This window comes from Cercospora beticola, chromosome 4 (assembly GCF_033473495.1).
Source record: "Cercospora beticola chromosome 4, complete sequence".
NCBI lineage: Eukaryota > Fungi > Ascomycota > Dothideomycetes > Mycosphaerellales > Mycosphaerellaceae > Cercospora > Cercospora beticola.
Window position 1 is genome coordinate 4,121,183 of NC_088938.1, and position 20,552 is coordinate 4,141,734.

The 20,552-nt window shown below is 53.4% G+C and overlaps 11 protein-coding genes across 11 annotated transcripts; 6 read left to right on the plus strand and 5 right to left on the minus strand.

Annotated features, from left to right (window-relative positions):
- Window positions 1-1,913: 1,913 nt before the first annotated feature.
- RHO25_007219 (uncharacterized protein) lies at window positions 1,914-3,270 on the minus strand (the record flags this gene model as incomplete). The annotated part of the gene is made up of 2 exons (XM_023597987.2): window positions 1,914-2,443; window positions 2,505-3,270. 2 exons carry the CDS (start codon window positions 3,268-3,270, stop codon window positions 1,914-1,916), a joined length of 1,296 nt encoding a protein of 431 aa, XP_023451737.1.
- A 448-nt stretch (window positions 3,271-3,718) lies between these two features.
- On the plus strand, window positions 3,719-4,528 carry RHO25_007220 (uncharacterized protein; the record flags this gene model as incomplete). The annotated part of the gene is made up of 3 exons (XM_023597988.2): window positions 3,719-3,901; window positions 3,994-4,127; window positions 4,177-4,528. 3 exons carry the CDS (start codon window positions 3,719-3,721, stop codon window positions 4,526-4,528), a joined length of 669 nt encoding a protein of 222 aa, XP_023451738.1.
- Window positions 4,529-5,738: 1,210 nt separating this feature from the next.
- RHO25_007221 (uncharacterized protein) lies at window positions 5,739-6,986 on the plus strand (the record flags this gene model as incomplete). Its single annotated transcript, XM_023597989.2, has 1 exon — window positions 5,739-6,986. One exon carries the CDS (start codon window positions 5,739-5,741, stop codon window positions 6,984-6,986), a length of 1,248 nt encoding a protein of 415 aa, XP_023451735.1.
- Window positions 6,987-7,528: 542 nt separating this feature from the next.
- On the plus strand, window positions 7,529-8,710 carry RHO25_007222 (uncharacterized protein; the record flags this gene model as incomplete). Its single annotated transcript, XM_023597990.2, has 2 exons — window positions 7,529-7,564; window positions 7,652-8,710. The coding sequence occupies 2 exons, from the start codon at window positions 7,529-7,531 to the stop codon at window positions 8,708-8,710; spliced, it is 1,095 nt and encodes a 364-aa protein (XP_023451736.2).
- Window positions 8,711-9,268: 558 nt separating this feature from the next.
- RHO25_007223 (uncharacterized protein) lies at window positions 9,269-10,621 on the minus strand (the record flags this gene model as incomplete). The annotated part of the gene is made up of 1 exon (XM_023597991.2): window positions 9,269-10,621. The coding sequence occupies one exon, from the start codon at window positions 10,619-10,621 to the stop codon at window positions 9,269-9,271; it is 1,353 nt and encodes a 450-aa protein (XP_023452394.1).
- A 511-nt stretch (window positions 10,622-11,132) lies between these two features.
- On the minus strand, window positions 11,133-11,548 carry RHO25_007224 (uncharacterized protein; the record flags this gene model as incomplete). The annotated part of the gene is made up of 2 exons (XM_023597992.2): window positions 11,133-11,474; window positions 11,528-11,548. 2 exons carry the CDS (start codon window positions 11,546-11,548, stop codon window positions 11,133-11,135), a joined length of 363 nt encoding a protein of 120 aa, XP_023452395.1.
- Window positions 11,549-11,749: 201 nt separating this feature from the next.
- Window positions 11,750-12,433, plus strand: RHO25_007225 (mitochondrial 54S ribosomal protein bL17m; the record flags this gene model as incomplete). Its single annotated transcript, XM_023597993.2, has 2 exons — window positions 11,750-11,965; window positions 12,032-12,433. 2 exons carry the CDS (start codon window positions 11,750-11,752, stop codon window positions 12,431-12,433), a joined length of 618 nt encoding a protein of 205 aa, XP_023453070.1.
- A 3,300-nt stretch (window positions 12,434-15,733) lies between these two features.
- On the minus strand, window positions 15,734-16,228 carry RHO25_007226 (uncharacterized protein; the record flags this gene model as incomplete). Its single annotated transcript, XM_023597994.2, has 1 exon — window positions 15,734-16,228. The coding sequence occupies one exon, from the start codon at window positions 16,226-16,228 to the stop codon at window positions 15,734-15,736; it is 495 nt and encodes a 164-aa protein (XP_023452768.2).
- Window positions 16,229-16,537: 309 nt separating this feature from the next.
- Window positions 16,538-16,897, plus strand: RHO25_007227 (uncharacterized protein; the record flags this gene model as incomplete). Its single annotated transcript, XM_023597995.1, has 3 exons — window positions 16,538-16,650; window positions 16,734-16,815; window positions 16,874-16,897. 3 exons carry the CDS (start codon window positions 16,538-16,540, stop codon window positions 16,895-16,897), a joined length of 219 nt encoding a protein of 72 aa, XP_023453072.1.
- Window positions 16,898-17,960: 1,063 nt separating this feature from the next.
- RHO25_007228 (uncharacterized protein) lies at window positions 17,961-18,755 on the minus strand (the record flags this gene model as incomplete). The annotated part of the gene is made up of 1 exon (XM_023597996.2): window positions 17,961-18,755. One exon carries the CDS (start codon window positions 18,753-18,755, stop codon window positions 17,961-17,963), a length of 795 nt encoding a protein of 264 aa, XP_023453071.1.
- Window positions 18,756-18,997: 242 nt separating this feature from the next.
- On the plus strand, window positions 18,998-20,271 carry MVD1 (diphosphomevalonate decarboxylase; the record flags this gene model as incomplete). Its single annotated transcript, XM_023597997.2, has 3 exons — window positions 18,998-19,062; window positions 19,115-19,139; window positions 19,198-20,271. 3 exons carry the CDS (start codon window positions 18,998-19,000, stop codon window positions 20,269-20,271), a joined length of 1,164 nt encoding a protein of 387 aa, XP_023453074.1.
- Window positions 20,272-20,552: the final 281 nt, after the last annotated feature.

Here is a 20,552-nt window from a genome sequence, read left to right on the forward strand (position 1 = left end):
GTTGGTAGTTGATGCATACAGAAGTAAAGAATCGCGACCAAACGGGCGATCGTATGGGGTATGTCCACCAGAAGCTTTGATTCGAATCTTGAATACTGATGGTTATGACAGTGATTGGATGCAACCGGAAACATCTGTCGTGATTAGATGCATTTCTTCTCGTTAATGGTGCCTTATCTGCTCGATCTCAGTAGTCCGAGGTGTCCTTCTGACGGCCAATCTCCGGCTCGATATCCAATACGGCGCCGGATCTATTGAAAGCTGTAGTTTCAAACGGTCTCGACTTAATTATGGAGCGTTGCTTTTTGGCTTCGACAATCTAGTCAGTACGGCATGGCGCCGATCGTTAGTTGCCGCATCTGTGCTTTTTTGTTCAGTCCAGGTCTCAGCTGTGCCATGTGTATATGTGTCGTTCAATGCCCTCTCTCCTCTAGACAAGAACTTACACCGACAAAACGAAGGCGCAGCCCCAGATCCAACTTCATTCACTCTCCAGCCAAGAATGAAGACATTCCTGATCGCAGCCGTATGCGCATTCGCCGCAACGGTGACTGCAGCGGATTGCACCTACATGCCTTCAGGCGCATATACTTGTTCTCAGAGCTTCAACGGAGCGTTTCCCAATTACTTCCAGGTGAGATGTCTCCATTGGCTTTCTTGGAAGACCATTTACTAATTGCACGCGTTCCCACAGTGCGCGAAAAATGCCGCCAACGATCCCACCAACAAGTTCGGACCCCCAGCCAATGATTGTCGGTATCTGAATTCGTACGGAGTCAATAACGCCGACAAGATCTACTGCGTAAGTTTTTCTTTGCTTTTGTGGGCTTTAGGTGTCTCGTTCTCGGATCCAGTGATGAAGGGCTGACGGCATTGTGTCTGCAGTGCAAGCATCAGTGATATCGGCACCTGTAGTGGCGTTGATGGTCGTAGAGTAGCCTTCATGCATTTTGAGTAGATGTGCGAACAAACATGCTAACTTACGTCTTCTTCCTCTCTCTATTTTAATGTCTGTCCTCATTGGTGATGTGCAGTGTCGTGCCCGAAGTCGGAATCCTTGGCACATACTTCTTAGAATGTGCTTCTATCCGGCACATTGCCGGCGCCCTTTAGGCAATCCGATGAGACGCGCGGGCTGGTTGCATGATGCTCGAGATTTATATCTGTGCATACGAGGGGGAGCGTCGTGACTTCGCAGGTGGGCAAATCGTGGGTGGGCTTGGTCGGTGTAATACTTCAACGAGACCGTGCCGCGATGGCTGTTCGGAGAGCAGGCACTGCTGTACAATGCCATTTCTCTTAGATTCAGCCTATCTTCAATGCCCATCAATCTTGCAAAGTCTTTCACGCCAAGCAGCACGTGCGATTGGAAGGCATGGTAAAGATCGGAGAGCGGACGGCAGAATGGTCGGGTAGCATAGAAACCGTGATAACACGTATGTGCTATTCTTGGCGGATATTCAAGTTCATGCACAGTGTCGTTTGCGGCGCGTACGGAGAAGAGTGAGGACTAGAGCACTAGTCAATTTGATCGTCAGCCAGCTCAAGTCAGTCTCTCATGCACATACTGCACACCGCTTGCCCTCCGGACCATTAGTAGCCGTAGCTACCTCTGATATCCTGTCTGCTCGGTTCTATGACTCCAAAGCGTAGTCTACTCTTCGATCTGGGATTGGAAGGCCAAAACGAGGACTCAGGAATCGAGACATGAAGGCCGATCAGAAGCGGTCGACATTTGGGCCGTCTCCGCATGTTTGTCGTTCCAGCTCGTCGTATCCGTTTCAATCGTGCCACCATTGGCTTGTTATCCACGAGCATCTGCAGCTCGGGAGGAGTTCTCTTCGTTGGTCATTCATCATGTACATCTGCAAGTGGCGCCAGTCGTGCATCAGTGCAAACACACTGCGGTCCATCTACTCTTCGACTTCTTCCTCCTCATCGTACTCCCCTTCTCCCTCGGCATACCCCTCACCGTCCTCCTCACTGCTCTCTCCCTCCCCATCACTCTCCCCGCCAGACTCCACATAGTCCTCTTCCTCCTCGTCTTCCTGATCCTGCAATTGCTGTTCCGCTCGCTGCAGCTCTGTCAAACCATCCTCTCCTACTCCGCCTGCTGGCGCTTGTTCTCCTCCATCACCGTTTGCATCCTTCTTCTCCTTGTTCACATTGTAAGCTTTTGCGCGGCGTTCTGCCGCCATAGATGCGTCGTTCAGACCATGTCGCTTGACGTATTCATCGATTCCTGCAAAATCTGCCTGATCGATCATGCTGAATTCAACGTCTTTTCCTTCGGTACTCCCGCCTTCGGTTGCGGTAATGACGAGGTTGAACGTTCGTTGGAGGACGGAGGTGTAGCTTATGGATTCGACTGAGGAGAAAGGGAAGAAGGAGAGGGGCTTTTTGAAACCGAAGAGTATGCCGTTGGGGAGGAAGAAGAGGTAGCCTGGTGGAGGTTAGTCGAGTCCTCGAGGTTGTTGATCACTGTGGCTGCTGATCGGACTTACCCTCTTTCGTGCCCCTATGCGCCTTTACATGATATGCCTTCTCGCCTTTACGATGCGACTGCGGAATGCTGCTCGCGAATTCGTTCTCGTCGGGGCGGACGACCTGCTTCCCGTACGCGTGTAGCAGATCGTTGAGCTCCGGTTCTGTGACAGTGATGTAGTTATCCTGCTCCGTCTTCGCGCGGCTTGCAGATGCTGCATCGTCTGGCTTCGTCTCGTTCATCGTGAACACAATCTGCTCGCATGATGTCCCATCCGCAGCCACTGCCCCTGCCTGGGGTATTATGACGAAGCTGGACTGCCGTTGCTGTTTCTCCGGCACAGGCAAGCAGAAGATCTGGTCGATCTGCCCATTGGGGATGGTGTATTCGATGTCATTCGTCTGCGCATTGAGTAGCCGCACTTCTCGTCTCCTCGAATCTGACTGCTCGGCGACCAGCTGCAGCTTCAGCTTCTTTCGCGCCGGGACCTGGAAGCTGACATTCTTGCATTCGAAGGTCGTGGTCGGGTTGGCGATTCCAGCTCCTGCCGTCGTCCCATTTGTGCTCGACTGTGTAGGCTGTGATGCATCGTCCAGCTTCCGCTTCTTGGTGTTGCCGGGCTGTACAGACAAAGTCGCAGTCCCGCCGCGCACGTATCTGGCTATGTCGGCGAACAATGCCGGCAGTTCTCCCTGGTATTGCGTCCCGACTGCGACGATTCGTGCGGCCAAGTCGGGGTCACCCTGAAAGGCGGCCTGCACTTCAGTCGTCCAGTCTGCGGCCATGGTGCGACGTCCAGTCGGGGTGTTGTGGAAGTGATGTGTTGATCAGAACTTCTTGCACCAGGACAGCTCGAGCATCGCGTACGAGAAGCGACGCGCCGACGCCAAGGGAGTGAAGCCACTCCGCCGAGTCGATACCAAGGCTGCACAAGGCAACTCTACCGCAGCGACAACCAGTCATGCTCCTCCCAGCGATGCGCCTCGGACTAATCCTAGCACAATCCGTGGCGTTTGTGCTACTATAACACCAGCGCCGTGGCATTCCTCGTCCTTGGCTCCTCCGCCGTCAAGCCTTGCGCCAACCACGTGCGTCGTCATGGCACAACCATACCACCGCCGCCGCCGCCGGCGGGGATGTCCTTTTCATCATCTTCCACCCTCCAGCATCCTTATCGCAAGTCCTGGGAAGGCCTGCAAAGGCAGATTGCGGCGGGCGTTGTAGCATACCAAGATGCGCGCAGCTGTTATCGCGGCCAGCCTGGCGGCGGGCGCTTGGGCGCAAGATGTGACACCACTCACTACGGCTTCTAGCACATCGGCAACAGGATCGCCTTCGCCCACAGGAACTTCGATTGTGTCTCTCTTCCTTCCTATGGGCAGCCCGGACCAGATTGAAGCGTCTATCATCTCAGCTGTAAGCGACCCAATGCGACGCCAAGACTGAAGCCTGATGCGACCATCTGCTTTGAGGCGCATGTATATAAGCGGAATTGACGAAATATACAGTCTCCGAATCATACAGCCTTTGCGCTCGGCTGCGGGAACAATGTGTCGACCTCGGATTGTGGGTGGGATCCGCCCATCACAGTCACCGAAGGCGAGAGTACCATCATCTGGACCAACACGCACAAAGGACAAGAGTATGCATCTCTATGTTGGGTGTCTCTGCTTTGCTAATGTATACATCAGAGATGTGAGCGCGACCATCCCTTTCATGACTCTGGAATGCGCTCTGGTGGGAGCGCATACCACCGAAAGTCCCATCAACGGTGCCAGCTCAGCTGTTTGCACGGCCAGGTCCACCATCAACAACCTCGGCGTGGTCGCCAGCACAACTGTGCTCGCTAGTACCGAGATCAGCTATATGCCTGTGACCATCACCGCCGGTATGGAGAAGATTGCCGCTGCTTCGGAATACGCCGCGACGGCTGTGTATGAGAGCGAGACGAGCTCTGCCGGAGCGCCTGCCATGACCGGAATGGCCGCCTTGGGCTTGAGTGGAGTTGCTGGACTTGGTGTCGCTGTTCTTGGTGTTCTTTGACCTTGTTCTGCCCAGTATATGGAGAGACGAGCTGCTGAAATGATCAGCCCAGGCATATCGTCTTTGCAGTGACAGCAACAACATACCCTGCATCAGGCGACCAAGGCTTCCTTGAGGAGTACTTTGGAGGATTCTACTCCAACAGCATTCAGTCGGCTCCTGTATAGCTGTTTGGAGGATCTCTCGGCTGGGGAGCACGACTGGAGTTGATGAAAGACATGATTGCGGAAACGTTCTTGCTGGCCTCGGATCTGGAGCTGGATTACTTGCTTGATGCACAGGTACGGCACGACCAGCATGGCGAACCTTCTGCTTCATATACTGGATCCTCTTTCTTCTGGACCGACATCATCGGCTGACTGTCACGTCCGAATGGTGGTGCCGTTCCAAGCTTCGCCTACAAAGCAGTGCCTACCAACAAGAACCAACATGCTTCAGAACTTGCGGACGCGAAAACCGATACGAACTAGCACAATGCTGCAGATTGCTCAGACACCAATTTTGGGACTTTCAAAACTCCGCATCATCAGTTTGGTGTCTGGGGCGTAGGCTTCGCCCAGTTGCATATCCAAAAGCGGTTAGACCCGTCCCAAAATAGCAGAAGGATGCAGGAACAACAAGAACACAAGCACTACTCGCATGTGCAGTGTAGTTGAATCCAACACCGGCGCAGGTCGCTATAGAGGCCACTGATGAGATCACCGTGTGCGGGTCTGGAGGCAGCAGCGACTAGATGCCCTCTGCGATTCGTTTGATCCTGCAGGAGCCAAATCTAGGCACGCTCATGCCGTAGGGCTGAAGTTATATTCTCCGTCGGCTGAGTCTGTTCGTTTGGACATCTGCTGGGCGGCCTCTGTCTGATGGCCGGTTCGGCGTTGGCCCTTGATGGAGGTGGCCGTTGCGGGAAGTGAACTGGGTGGTACATGATGCTGCTTGTGCGAGCCAGTCTTCCCCGATGTGGAGTCTTCACACCAATGGCACACGACCGTTGAAGTGAGTCGAAGTGGATTGTTGCAAGACTTATCACGTTGCAAGTGATTTGCCTCGTCGGCAGCATGCGCCGTTTGCCCTTGCCTGCCAAAGAGCTTGTGCCGTCATCAACGGTCGCGCTAGCTCGCAGCCCGCCCACAAAGCTTTCGACTTTCTTCCCACAACAACTTCATCCACCTTCTGGGATATTCTTCTTTGCGACGCTGCGTCTTCCGTCAAGATGGACGCCAACGAGCTGGCGCTGATGCTCGCTGATCTCGACAACTCGCGCCGAGACGGCCTGTCCGCCCCAGACGAGGCCCAGGCGCGCCGCGGAGGCTCCTACAACCGCGACTTCGAGAAGGCGCAGTACGTCGAGCAAGAGAACGCAAGCCGTCAAGCGAGACTTGCCGGCTCTCCCACCAACGCCATTCATGCCCACCTTCAAGCCTGGAACAATGCGTCGAGCTTTGGCAAAGACGAGACTGCCGAGCTGACCACGAATTGGGCCGATGGGCAAGGCCATCGCCTTATGCTCGCGCAAAAGATGGGTGATAACGGGCACGGGGCGCATATGGGCTCATACCAGCACGAACGTCGTCCTCGCATCCAACAGGTAGAGCTGCCGCGCCCTGTTCGTGATCCGAATCGTCAGCGCGCTCCTTCGCCGCGCAGCGGAGGCGTGACTCGCTGGGTCAATGGCGTTGCTGTCAAGAGCACCACTCCTGTCGCACCATCGCGTGCTGCTCAGAAGCCTATGGCACCTCCAATCTCGAGCGCCCCTTCATTCGCGCCATCTCCAGTACACAGGCCGCTGGCTCGCGCGATCTCGCGTGCCTCCCCGATCCCACCGCCATCTCCAGCACCGAAGCCCGCTACGCGCTCGCTCGTCAGCACTACATCAGCCTCAAGCACTCCTCCGATCTCGAGAGCTCCATCAGTCGCGCCACCTGCACCTCAGCCTGCGGTGCGCGCACCGCTCAGCCCGGAGGCAGCCTCGCCACTCGCTGCACCACGCCCAGTGGCACGCTCTGCCGGGTTCTCTCCTGTGGTCGCCAACAAGCCTCTGCAGACACAGAAGGCCAGAGAGCCGGCTTTCACGGAAGCTTCGCTCAACATCGAGAGCGTTTCCAGCTTGTCCTCCAACACCCCGAAAGTGAGAGAATCAGTCACCACGAACGGGGATATCAAGAAGAGTGAATCGCTTCCGAGTCCACCCGACTCCGCCGAGCGTCCACGTCGCAAATCCTTCACCGAGACTGCCCTCGATGCTCTTCAGACGGTTGGGACGGCTGTGAAGGCTGTATTTAACGGGATCCTCGATGTGAACTACTACGACGGCGAGGGTACTCATCGCGGGTACCGCCGCATAGAGGTCGCTGCTCCGCTGAGAGTTAACGTCGACGTTCGGGCGAAGGGCGAGTACGACCCACTTCAGATGGCCGCGGAGATGGAGGCTTTGGCGAAGTACTTGATCCGCAACTTCTAAGCTAGAGAGATAAGCTGGGGAGAGAAAATGAAATGTGTTGCTTCGGCAATGCCAGAGAGATGGACAGAGATTGCAACAGTCTTCTTATCGTTCATGGAGGCAGTGGTGGTGGTGGCGGTTTTGTCACTGAGTCGTAGAAAAGTATGAATCGTTTGCATTGGACTGATAGTCTACAAAAGCATTCTTGGAGTCCCGTATTTTGTTCATTCCTTATGTCGTTCGCAGTGAGGCCACTCTGACTACTTCTCCCGTGCAGCATACGATACGAATAACAGGAACACCACATGGCAGCCACATGCATAGGCACGCGTTTCGGCATTGGCGTGCTTTCTTGCCCCACTTTCGTCCTCCTCGGCCGACTTGTTGGCCGAAAGTGTTGGCCGACCGACCTCAGCTGTCGCCACAACCACTGCTGATTGCATCTTCTCGGTTTCACGATAGCTTGAAAGATTTTCCAAAGAAGTACATTGCAGTCGATACTGAAGCCTCAATTTGATAAAGAGAGCATCCCGTACAAGCCAAGAAGCGTCGAACGAGAAACGATGCTTCAGATTCATTGTACTGGCTCGCCGAGAGAGGTGTGCATACATACTTTACTCTTTTCTTTCCTCCAATGATATTCGCTATGATGATATGAATACTACTGACAAGATGGAAATGTGTAGATCGGTCTAACCCACGGCACCCTCGCCAAACCTCTCATCCACCGAACAATCGCATTCTATAGCTCCCAATTCCAAGCTTCATCGAAACTATCTTGGCCAGAAGTCCGTGTCCTCGCGAAAGAATTTATTCCGAACATCAAAACTCAATGGCCAGCTTATTTGGAGGAACTTGAAGGTATTGCAGAGGGCGCGGGAGTAGAAGTGGAGGATATTGTGGCTTGTAATGTTAGGACGGAAATTACGTTTGGCTTGTGGAGTGATGGGTGTACGGCTTTGGGGTGGAAAGTCGACAGAGATGGAGGAGCTGGGGAGAGTTGGTTGGCGCAAAATTGGGATTGGGATCCGAGACAGGGGGAGAATTTGATTTTGGTGAGTATTGATGTACCGGGTAGACAGACGAGGATTAAAATGGTTACTGAAGCGGGGATCATTGGGAAGATTGGATTGAATTCTCATGGGGTGGGGGTTTGTTTGAATGCTATTAAGGCGAGAGGGATGGATAAGGGGAGGCTTCCTGTTCATTTGGGGTTGAGGAAGGTGCTGGAGAGTAAGTCGAGGGAGGAAGCTGTGAGGGAGTTGGAGAGGGTGGGGATTGCATCGGCTTGTCATATGTTGATTTCTGATGCTGGTGGAAGTGTGGGTTTGGAGTGGTCTGCGAAGGGGGTGAAGAAGGTGGAAATGAATGGGAGGGGACAGGTGTTTCATAGTAATCATTTTTTGGAGAAGCATCCGGATGGGGTGGAGGATACGGATTGGTTGGTGGATAGTCGGTTTCGGGTGAGGAGGATTGAGGAGTTGGTGAAGCGGGTTGAGGAGAAGACTGCAGGGAAGGAGGTTGGATGGGAGGACGTGAGAGACATTTTTCGCGATGAGGAGAACTGGCCGGGAGCGATTTGTAGGAGTGCCAAGGGGAAGAGTACGAGTCAGACTTTGTTTAACATTGTGATGGAGTTGAGGGAGAAGAAGGCAAAAGTTGTGATTGGAAGACCGACAGAGGGCGGAGAAGAGATTGAGCTGAGTTTCGAAGAAAGCAGTGGTCGGGAAAGTGCAAGATTGTAAGGATCGACAGATCGGGGACGAAAGGTGGCTGCGTTTGTGACAGCATCAGTAACCTCTGCATACAACAGTCTCGCTAAACAAACATCAAACTCAGCGGCTACCTCTCGTACCTTGTTCCTTCCAGAACTCGAAGAGCTTCAGACAGCGTGCTGCCCCAATGCAAGCTTCAAGATGCCGCCATGACCCGACGGCAGCTGGCAGAGCCCATTCCTCGTGTCGACTCCTTGTCCATCATCCCGGAAGCCGGGTACTCAATCGAATTTTGGAGTATTTGAGCTCAGTAGTCCTACGGTCCCTCTGTCTGGTGTGCTGACTGTTTCAGCGATGAGTTGGGCTGTCGCACAAGACCGTTGGGGAAGCTCTCGAAAGTTTAGCACTCATCTGTGCCAGTCCTGGTCGGCATTGTTGGTAGGTACGTAGAACCTCACTGCTGGAAACTCTGACGTCCTCCTTTCTGTTATTACCAGATCGACGAGTGTGATGCTGGAACTTCAAACAAGACGCTCACGAATCAAGTGAGGTTCGTGCACTCGGTAGCCGGTTGCAAATCGCTGGCCGTCACGAGTATCTCTTGCTCGATTTCTCCGCCTTCTCCTTCTCTACCCTGTCCTTCTCTAGGCGCAACCACTTCTCGACCTGTTCTCTCCACTGTTCGACCACCTTCTTCGCGTCTGCTAGGCCCGTTCCTGGGTGACGACGCTGCCAATCCGATCGGCTCAATCCTTCTTCGCTCTCCCAACCCGCCTCAACCAATGCGTCCACTTGCGGCGGCCGAAACTTCTCGTCTACCAGTTTGACTACTTTCTCCAATATCTCGACCGCGATGACCGCGTTCAAGAGAATCCTAGTCATGAGGCGGTTGTCGTATTCCACGGAACAAAGAGTCATGTCAGAGTGGAGCATCCCAGGAAAGCGAATCTGATGTCCTTGCACCCCTCGAATCTTGAGTGAGGCACCAATATACTTCCACGTGTTGAATATGCTCTCGCTACGGCCGTATCTGTTTGCAGAGCAACCATGAACGCAATCAAATACCATGTTGGAAATGATGGTCACAGAGCCCAAGTGATCGCGGACGTTCTTGTTACCGACTATGTCAAGCCATTGGAACAGGGCTCGGGCTGCGCGAGTCTTTTCGTCTGGACCGTAGTCTTCGAAGTGGAAGTAATCGCAGAAAGGAGTGGAGCAGAGGTACAAGCCCACAGATTCGCTTCGGATCTGAGAGTTGACGCGAAGGAGGCCAGGGAATGGTGAACAGACAATTGGAACCAGGCCATCGTAATCGGTGTGAGCCGCTGCTTCGCCCTGAACGACAAGGCTGTAGATTTCGTTGCGAATCTCTGGCGGGAGAGAGAAGAAGGTGGTCTTGGTCGGTCGCGTGATGAAGGCTTCGGGCGGGAGACGCGGGCGAAGGCGCTCGAAAGCAACGAGAGCTTCGCTGTAGTTGCCTTGCGTGGAGATCAGGCAATCAGTACAGGCGGCCAGCGTCATTCCAGTCCGACTCGATAGGGTGTGAGTGACTTGGAAAGCCTCTGCTGGTAGTGCCCCCTGCACGCTTTTGAACGCCGCCTCTGCTTTCCATAAATTCCATTCTCTTGCGGAGAGTGCCATATGGGCATACTCGAGTGTCAAGCCAGTGCGCTTCATGAGGCGCTCCACAGAGATCTCAGCATCACGGACGTTGACGCTTTTCGGCAGCTTGAGATCGCCGCTGGCGGTTGCGATATGGTGTGCCGCGTGGCTCGAGTATGTATGCGTTGACGATTTGTGTTCCTTCTCGGTTTCGAGCGCCACGATCGCCGCGTCGAAGTCCCAGTCATGCTCGCGCAGGTACTGTTCAGCAAAGGTGGATTCTAGTCCCGTTCGGTGGGAGAAGGTGTGGACGGTAAAGCCGTGCCTGGGGTCGACCATGCTTGGTTGATCGCGATATGGTGAGCAGTGTCGGTCGGTCGAGAGGTAAGTGTGGTGCTGCACGAGAATTGCGAAGTTGCATGTCGAGGGTCGGGAGAAGTTATCGCTGTTGTAAACTGGAAGGAGTTGTCGCGGTTATGCGTCAAAAGTGAACAGCCATCGAGAGTGAATAAAGGCTAGCTCGGCACATCACTGCTGCCTCTTGCGAAGCATACAGTTCTGAGGCCAAACCGTTTTTGCTGAATCGTGCAGCACATCGGCCACAGCGTTTTTGCTGAATTGTGCAGCATATGACTTTGCCGTGACCTGATCCGCGCCATGAAGGCTGCCTCGCGAACGTAATGTGCATGCATTGTACAAAGGGTATCTCTTCGCTCTCCTACCGTAATTTATGAGACAGTGCACTTCGGCGCGGCACGGTAAATGCTCCTCTCTTCTCCACGGAAATCCTTCGTGAGGCCGCTTCAGGACCAGCCATCCTGGAAACTATCTCCTTCAGTCCTCGTTCTCTTCACTTTCCAACCTCCTTCGCAGCCTCCTTCCCTTGGTTGAACGCCCGCGACACCAAGTTGCTCACACTGTCTCCCACGCGCTCTGTCACGCTTTGCCAGTCAACATTCGACACCGTTCGTACTTCGCGCTCAAGTGTAGCATTCCATTTGTCTTTCGCAGTTTCCCAAAGTCCTGCTTGTATTCTCCGATCTGTTTGAGGTGGGAGAGCTGGTTCGGGCGCGTATATGTTGGAGACGAGGTAGGCTTGTTGTCGTAGGAGAGCGGACTGGTGAGCTCGATTGCGAGCATGGAGTTCGGTGGAGAGGTAGAGGATTGAGGCTGTGAGTGTAAAGCCGCCGAGCTGGTCTTTGATTAGCGGCTGAATAGCGCAAGATCCATAGATACTGAACATACCAGCCCTGTTGTGAAGCCCATTGTGATTGTGTCTGGGAAGAGCGAAGTGAAGAGCGAAGGGAAGCGCTGGTTGGGAATCCGTGACGTCTGAAGCCAATGCTCCACCAGCGTGTTGAACCCTAACCCTAATGAAGACACCTCCGCTCTCCTCCGCTGTCGCGACCAACACCACCCCATCGAACCTGCCCCCGATCTTCTCTCCAGCCGCGAACAGTCTTCACAATGGCCGGAGGACTTGTCAAGTACCGCCACTTGTCGCGAAACTCAGCGCATCGCAAAGCACTTCTCCGAAATCTGGTCACATCCCTCATCGAGCACGAATCCATCACGACGACATGGCACAAAGCAAAAGAAGCGCAGCGTTTAGCGGAGAAATTGATCACATTGAGCAAGAGGAACACTATTGCGAGTAAACAAGGCGCGCAAGCAATACTATTTGTACGGAATTCACTTTCACCCACAAAGACCATGTCCTGAAACTAACATTTGTCCTTGTCCTCACAGGAACCCCACCGACACCTCCCTAAACTCTTCAACGAACTCCGAGAACGATACGCTTCCCGACCTGGTGGATACACACGTGTCCTCCGAATCGAGCCCGTGAAAGAGGACCAGGCCGCTTCTGCGATCCTCGAACTTGTCGATGGACCCAAGGATATGCGCCTTGCGATGACGGCGAAGAGTATCGCGCATGCACGGCAACAGGCGGAGGAAGAAGGAAAAGAGTTCAAGCTGGGAGACATGACGGCGTGGAATGTAAGAAAGGTCACGAGGTTCCGGAAAGAGGGAGAGAAGGACCTGGAACAGATGGTTGAGAAGTTTGAGAAGCTATTTGAGGAGGGTGATGAAGGTGTTGAGGTGGTGAAGAAGAAGAGAGTATACCCTGATTTGGAAAGGAGTCGGTAGAGCCTTGCTTTGGGCATGGTGGCTTGAGGTTGGGAAAAGCTTTGTACAGCTGTGTTTTATGCATGAGCGTGGCGTTTGGGCAATGGAAATCGCAAAAGATAGGCGAGACCATGGTGTATGAGTACCATTGTATGTGCCAGCCACGCGGCCGAAGGATATCTTGAGCTCCTGCGTACACGGGGCCAAAACAAACAACGAGAGTACCAGCCCCTCGACTAAATCGTACTCCTTCTCACTAACGAAAGCCTACACTGACCCAGGGACTCGCAGTGTCTGCGATGCGAGATCAAGTAGGATCGGGCAAGAAAGGTATGAGACAGGGCACATGGTACACAAAAATTTGTCCAGCATCAACAGCTTCCTAATGCAAAGGTTGCGTCCAAAAAGCAAAACAACCGCCTCGCACGCGAACCTTCCATTCGATATGGGCTGGGACAAGGACAACATAGTCTCCATTAGGAACGATCGTCAAGCGCCCAACTTGGAAACGACTTACTGACTTGGCTATCACACCGAGAGGCGATCATTGATGCGCAAAAGGTCTAACTGGAATACAAATGCTGGCAGACACCGCCCAGAGAAGGCGATTTTGTTGAGCAGGCTGAATGCGAACAAGGAATGCACGTGGGTACATCTTCGCGCGTGAATGCCTTCTCGAAAAAGTTCGCGTCCGCCAAAACTTGTGCTCATAGTAGAAGCAACCGGCAGCCAAGAAGCAAAACAAAACGAAACAATCACCTTCTGCTCTATGGCTAAGGAGGCTCGCCACGCCACCAGAAGACACTGAACTCTTGTCGAGAGGTGTTGCGGGATTGACCTTATCTTACAGGCGTACCAAAGTAGTTGACGACTTACTAGTTAGGCCAAGGAAGCGGGAGGCACTCGCTAACACAGGCCAATGTTGAAATGCATATGAATGCCATTACACCGGATTGTGCATACGAGGAGCAAAAGTTTGGCCAAAGAAGCAAAAGAAGATGCTTCGCTCGGAGCAAAACAAAACAATCACCTCCCACTCCATAGCTAGGCATTCCGGTCGGTATTCTCGACAGCTTTGGACTGTTGTCGGAATGTCAAACGGGCGACCGTGCAAACCAAGCGTCTGATTGTAGTTGACGACTTATTGGTTGAGCTAAGGAGGTGTGAGGTGATCGTTAAAGGACCTGGATTCTGGAAAAATATAACAGCTAGTCACCGGCTGTAGGGGAAGAGAGGCTGCGCTACTAGCAAGTGCGAACAGACAAAAGAGAGGAGAAGGGCGAAACTGTAGGCTGATTCCGACACTCGCAAGTGCCTGGAAAGACATAACTACTAGCAGGCCATTGCCTCGTCAGAAGCGGTTGTGTTCTTGCGAAATTCTTCCCAGGCGGCACGATGAAGGAAGCAGAGTGGATCGCGCTCAGCACAGTCGTTTACCGCGTATCGACTTTCCGGAGCAAGTCCTGTCTGCGGCTCAATTCAAATGTCCAGACCCTGTCGCTGCTGCTGGTTGTTGCTGGTCGTTGCTGGTTATTGCTGGTGAGTGCTGGTTGCTAGTTGGTACGTGGAAGGTGTGGTGCACGTTGGGCAACCCGTGCTGTCTATTCCGTCCATTCGAATTCCGATCAAAAGCCGTCTAAAGCCACGTCAAATGCCACGCCGCGGGAATGGAGGAGCGTGCTAGGAAGGAGGCAGAGCGGATCAAGGCTTCAAAATGCCTCAATAGCTCCGGGCGTGAGCGGCATATATCTGCCGCCCCTCGCAGGCGACTTGTTGACTTGACTACTACATCGAGCACGGTTGATAAGGACCAGGCGACTCATAGCCAAGTGCGTGCTTCCATTGCGACAGAGAACTTACATAAACTGAAGGAGAGGCACAAAGGAAACCTTGAACGGGCTAGGCTGCGACACTTTTTGTTGCATGCGATCAGGAATTCGAAGTTTAAATCGAAGATTTGGGATTCTGCGAATAGGGCTTTGCCTTTGGTCGAATGCTTGTCCAATGTCTTTCCTTCGATTAACGTCGGCACATTGTCTCTTGTTTGCGTCGAACGCATTGTGTGTTGGTCTTCCATGCATGAGGCGAAGCAGGCTAATGCCCTCTGTGCACCGCTTCTCCTTCGTATTTCGCGAACCTGGGTGATCTGTGCGTCTGTGATGGGAAAGGGACATATAAGAAGAAGTGGAACGCATCTTCGCAATTTCATGATCTGCCCTCACACGCCGGCGGCATCACTTCAACCAGTCGACCTGCGACGGACTACATCTGGGATCGGGAGCATTCTATCTGGTCCAGCCCGCAACCTGCCTCAAATATGCACTGCTCTTGGTCCTTGTCCCTAAGCCTCTTGCTGTCGGTCTCAGTTTCCGGCGTCCACGCATTCCGCTGCGATGGAGGAACCCCAACCAGGACAAGCGACTGTCAAAAATTCGTAGAATCTGGGAATTGGCCTAAATGTCCTGGCGACGGCTCAGCAAAGGCAGCTTGCGCTCACGGGTGGGAGTGGTGTGGAGACACGGACGTACCTGGATCGTAAGTTTCCAGACGAGGCTTTGGATTGGCGAGAGAGCTAAGATGATTGGTGATGGATAGAGCGTGGGCTCCAGGAAACACTAATGGAGAGAAGTAAGTGTTTGGCTAGTGTACGGCTGTCGTCCAAGCATTCCGCTAACAAATTCTTGATAGTTGCTGTTTAGCCTACGATAATGGGTGAGTGAGGTTTCCATCGTATCCTGAAGCGATAAATTGTTGACTCGAGGCACTTCCAGTGATGCTACGCCCTGTTGTCCTGCTTACAAACAGCATTGGGGGTTTGTGCCTCCGAAAACAAAACTGGACAAGTATCCTTCGTGGTTCAGGAAAAACAGCGGCCATAGTAGCCCTCCATAGCTCGGTCAGAAGAGAAGTCGAGAGATTCAAGGAGAGGCGAATGCGTCTGGATATGGCCACGAGCACCGCGTGTCTGGATGAATGTACTCTGGTGTCTTCAATGCGCTACTTTTAGCGTAGATGTAGCTGATGCAGCCAAAAGGATTCGCTTATTTGATGCCACGGTGCTTCGAGTGAAAAGTATCACAGCGCTGCTGCTTCTGAGTATGCAATATCTATGCAATATCGATATCTTCTTGTTCGCTGTGTAGGCGATCCACAGTGATAGGTGTCCGTGTCGCCCATGTGTACATCGCCATGAACTCCATGCCAAAATGCCAATTTGGGTATCGTGATGCCTTCCCGTCCACGCCAACGCCATCGCTAAAATCATGCCCAGTCTGCTCTCACCCACGAATCATCGAACCAGAATGTTTTGTCGCAAACCACCTACTCCTTCAACTTCTTCCCGCCACCCTCTCCCTCATCATCCGCCTTCCTCTTCTTCTTTCTTCCCTTTCCCTTCCCTCCGGCACCCTTCCCGCCCTTCAGATCCTCCTCTCCAGCTCCACCAACCTCCGCCAAATCCGCCAACTCCGCCGCCCCTTCCTTCCCATACGCATCAAAATCCACAAGTCGTCTCTGCGTCTTAATATACTTCTCCCTGAACAACTGCTCATTCACGCGTCCTAGTAATGCGGGATTTTTGCGCAACACCCAGCGGAAATCGTCGACTTTTATTTTTTGTCGGCGGGAGTAGCTGGCGCATAAGGCGGCGCTGTGGCAGGTTTCGATTATGAAGTCCGAGAGGATTTCGTCGAGGATGGAGATTGTGCCAGGGAGGGGGTTGGGGGTGTCCCCGAAGGCGTAGAGGAGTTCGCTGAGGTCGTTTTGGTTGAAGATTGGGGCGCCTTTTGCGCGGGGGCGTTGGCGGGGTTCGGTCATGGTTCTTGTGCCTCTGCTGTTCTCCTTCGCTTTTGGTTGTTGCGGGTGTGGGATGAGGGTTGCGAGGAAGTGTCGTGAAGTGACATGACGTGAAGAAGGACGAGCGCGCGAGCTGGAAGGCGCCAGCATGTGATTTGCCGAAGCGCCGTCCCAGTGGTTTTGCGGTTGACATTTCGACTTCACTTGTGAGCTGGAAACAGCATCCGCAGAATCAATTTCTTTTGGAGACAGCACACAGCGTTTAACTGACATACGAACCAGACTGGAGACAAGACAAACTGCACAAGAACATACGACTCAGTTGCCACGATGCTCGGAATCTTGAAATTCCAGACTTTCCTCCTCGTCGTCCTGCTGTTCATCTGCACCTGCACATATATCCACGGCGTTTTCCCGGCATGGCTTGATCGCAACAAGACTGGGTGAGTGCCATATTGCAGCACTAGACTGGAGTTCTGGGCATCCGCAGCTGTGGGTTCGAATGCTAAAGCTGACATCTTGCAAGTCCTCTTGGCACATTCTGGCGCGCGGCACGGATAGGCGAGCGATTGAGTCCATACGTCAGCTTATGTTGTGCTGCTATGGCGGTGAGTTATCTTCAAATGCTGCACATATTGGGCAGACGAAGCTGACGTCTCGGAACAGGTCAGCATCTTGATGGGAGGCTGAGCAAAGTGACAAGTGTTGGGGTTTTCAGCGATGGCGTTGGGGTGTTTGACTAGGCTGGTATCTGTCTGATGGCCAATGTGATCAGAGGTCCAATATGGCCACAAAGCGTGCGAGCATTTGACTCATGAGTGCGTTGCGCAGGATCGGGAGGGTCCGCTGCCTGGCTGCGCAGGATGATGTTCACTCGTCGATGCAAGGGCAACATGAGAGTATTAGACATGTATTTACGTGAATCGCTATGTCAAGAGCGAAGTGCGGGTAGCCTGTGTTCAGTCGCACAACGCGACTTCCTGATCACGGCAGAGTTGAGACTTTTAACATACAAGTACATACATGATACAAATCATGGCGGTGCTCCACCAGCCCCCTCGAACTTGCTAGTTTCCGAAATTGCACATCCATATTGCTTCGACGCGTGTACTTCGAGCTGAGCACTCACATGAGCGGTCAAGCACGAGCGGCTTTGACTGGCGGCCACCACAAATGGCTAGTGGGAGGCCAGCCACCATCGCCTGGCACTGACTGCACAGGATGCTCAGATTTGCGGACCATTTCCACTACTGGCTGGTTGCGTCACAACAGCGCTTGCTAGCAAGCAAGCTGACGTCGCGATGCTTGTACCTTAGACCAATGCCGTCTCGCGTGTGGAACCAGTAGTGGATGCTATTCTCCCGGCTGCCCCAATCGCAACTGACCGGTTGAAGGGCCTTGCGGGCTTCGCAAAATTGGTCCATTGCCACAGAGGATTCCTGAAGCTCCTGCCGGTCACGCAGTGGGCCATTGCAGTAAGCACACCTCGATACTTGCAGGCAGCCACTTCAAAGTGTTGTTGCGAACAAGTGATCCCGTCGCCGCGAGACAGTCGCACTTGAGAGAGCACTTTCCAGCTGATCAGGCGCAATATGGCCCCTCTGGGGTTCATGAAGACCTAGGCCCTGCTTTCAGGAGGGTTAGGCAAGTCAGTAGACTCAAAAGTTACCCGAGGTAACCTCCGGAAGTGCCATCTGGTTCCATAATCACACGATAGGTAGTGGTGTTTCTCTGCTCTGAAATCGGTAATCGCTCAAGCCAGTCCAAAGGTCCTCGCAACGCGCATCTTGACGCCCTCCCAGCTGTTGATCTTAGGCCTCACATCCAGGAAAAAGCTCAACGGCATGCCCGTGTCTTTGCCCTTGTAGAAATCGATAACATAATCCACCTTCTTCCCACACCTATCGACGACCCAATCGTGACGATCAAATGGCTGAGCATATCCCATGATATACATATTCCAGTAAGCCTTCGGCGTTAATTTCTTACTATCTCCTGCGAATGAGACTAGCTTAGGTCCACCGCATCTCTCTGACCCCCAACCCTTTTCCCATTCTTGAATTTGTGTCCAGGCGCGTTCGTTCACTGCATTGTGGATGGGCACGATGCTTGACATGTCGGCTGGGTTGGCTTCGTGGCCTTTGCGTTTCATGGCTTCGAAGAATTGGGATTGCGAGGGGTAGATCCAGTTTCCGGAGGAGGTGTCATGGCCTGTTTCGACTTCGGAGTTCGTAGGAAGAGCGGCTTTCTCGGCGGAGTTGAGTTTGGAGGTATCGTTGATCGCACGCGGAATGGAGGAGATTTCGCGATCGGTGGACAGAGATCGGAGGATAGGAGCTTTTGGCACAGGTTTATCGGAAATAGTGTTCCATGATAAGGTATCAAGAGAGAAGCGTGCGGGAGGCGGAGATGGGATGGAAGATGGCTGTACTGCTGAAGGAGAGGACTGAGGCTGCTCTTTCTTGGCTTTCGCAGCCTGGAGCCAAGCTTCACGTGTCCGATGGTCGACGGGGCATTTGGCGTCGGGGTCGTCGCCGGCGGAGCGCATGGTGATGGCGAGGATAGAAAAGATGAAAGTGAGAGAGAATAGAGTGACGAGATAGATTTATGCAGATGCATAAAGAATAATGCCGATTGGCGTCATGCACGAGCTCAAAGGTGCAGATGCGGCTCTGCACCTTGCGTCAGAGCTTTGATGCACGTTGTTCTCGTGCCATTTTCCCACGCATATTCCCCCCTCATTTTGCTCCTCTGCTACTCGATAGATAGAAGCTGCTCACGAACGACAGAATGGCAGCAAACGACGAAGTATACCGAGCCTCGACCTTTGCGCCGGTCAACATTGCCATTATCAAGTAGGACAGCGAACAATAGTAGCGGACGGCGTGAAACTGACGGTGCTTCAAGATACTGGGGGAAGCGAGATACCAAAGTACGGCCATGACTCGGGACGAGAGACTGATGAGTGGGAGAAAGTCTGACAGATACAGCTCAACTTGCCCACCAACGGCTCCATCTCCGTCACGCTGTCCCAAGACGACCTGCGCACGCACACCACCGCCGGGTGCAGTGCCGCCCTCACCGACGACTCCCTGACGCTGAACAACGCTCCGCAGGACATCTCGGGAGCTCGTACGCAGGCATGTCTGCGTGAGCTGCGGTCACTGCGAAAAGAGCTGGAAGATGCCGATTCATCGCTGCCCAAGCTGTCGGAGTTGAAGCTCAAGATCGTCAGCGAGAACAACTTCCCCACCGCTGCCGGTCTTGCTTCCTCTGCCGCTGGCTTTGCTGCTCTGGTGCGTGCCATCGCGAACCTGTACGAGCTGCCAACGTCGCCTACCGATCTCTCGCGCATTGCACGACAGGGCTCTGGCTCAGCATGCCGCAGTCTCATGGGCGGATACGTGGCATGGCAGAAAGGGGAGCAGCCAGATGGAAGTGACAGTGTGGCATATGAAGTCGCCTCGGCCTCTCACTGGCCCGACATGCGAGCACTCATCCTCGTAGCCTCTGCTGAGAAGAAGGACGTCAGCTCCACTGCCGGCATGCAGCAGACAGTTGCCAGCTCTGCCCTCTTCCAGCACCGCGCAGACGAAGTCGTGCCAAAGAGGATGAAGGCCATGGAGAAGGCCATCCACAACAGAGACTTTGAGAGCTTCGCAAAGCTCACCACCAAGGACTCCAACAACTTCCATGCCACCTGCCTGGATACCGATCCACCGATCTTCTACATGAACGATACGAGCCGAGCTGCTGTGCGCATGTGCGAGTACATCAATGCCAGCCACCCAGAGGAGAAGCAATACTGTGCATACACCTTTGATGCAGGCCCGAATGCTGTCGTGTACTACCTCGCCGAGCACGAGGACATCGTCGCGGGTACTTTCAAGAGCATTGTTGGAGACAAGACTGGCTGGGAAGGTGCAAGAGGGCAGAAGATCAAGGCAACACCGCTTCCGGAGGGCGCGGAAGTCGCGGCAGAGAAGCTGAACAGTGGCATCTCGCGTGTCATTTTGACCAGTGTCGGCGATGGTCCGCGCAAGACGGACAAGCACCTTGCGTAGACTGGAGATGCCGAGTGTGGGACACGAGCAGAAGAGGAGGATGAGATAGTTCTTACGAGATACTGTAGTGAAGATACCCAAATTTCGACAGACGAGTGCTCAAGTCATTAGCAGGATCGAGCATGGTCGCGAATATGCGAGGTAAGTTCCGAAATTGTTTGGAAAGTGACAAGTCTTAGTTCGGAGAATTTACCTTCACTGCGACTACAGCAGATCGCCCTCAATTAGGGATCGAGTTCGCTGCTGCGCCTCACAAGAATATCGACGATTCGTACGATCAA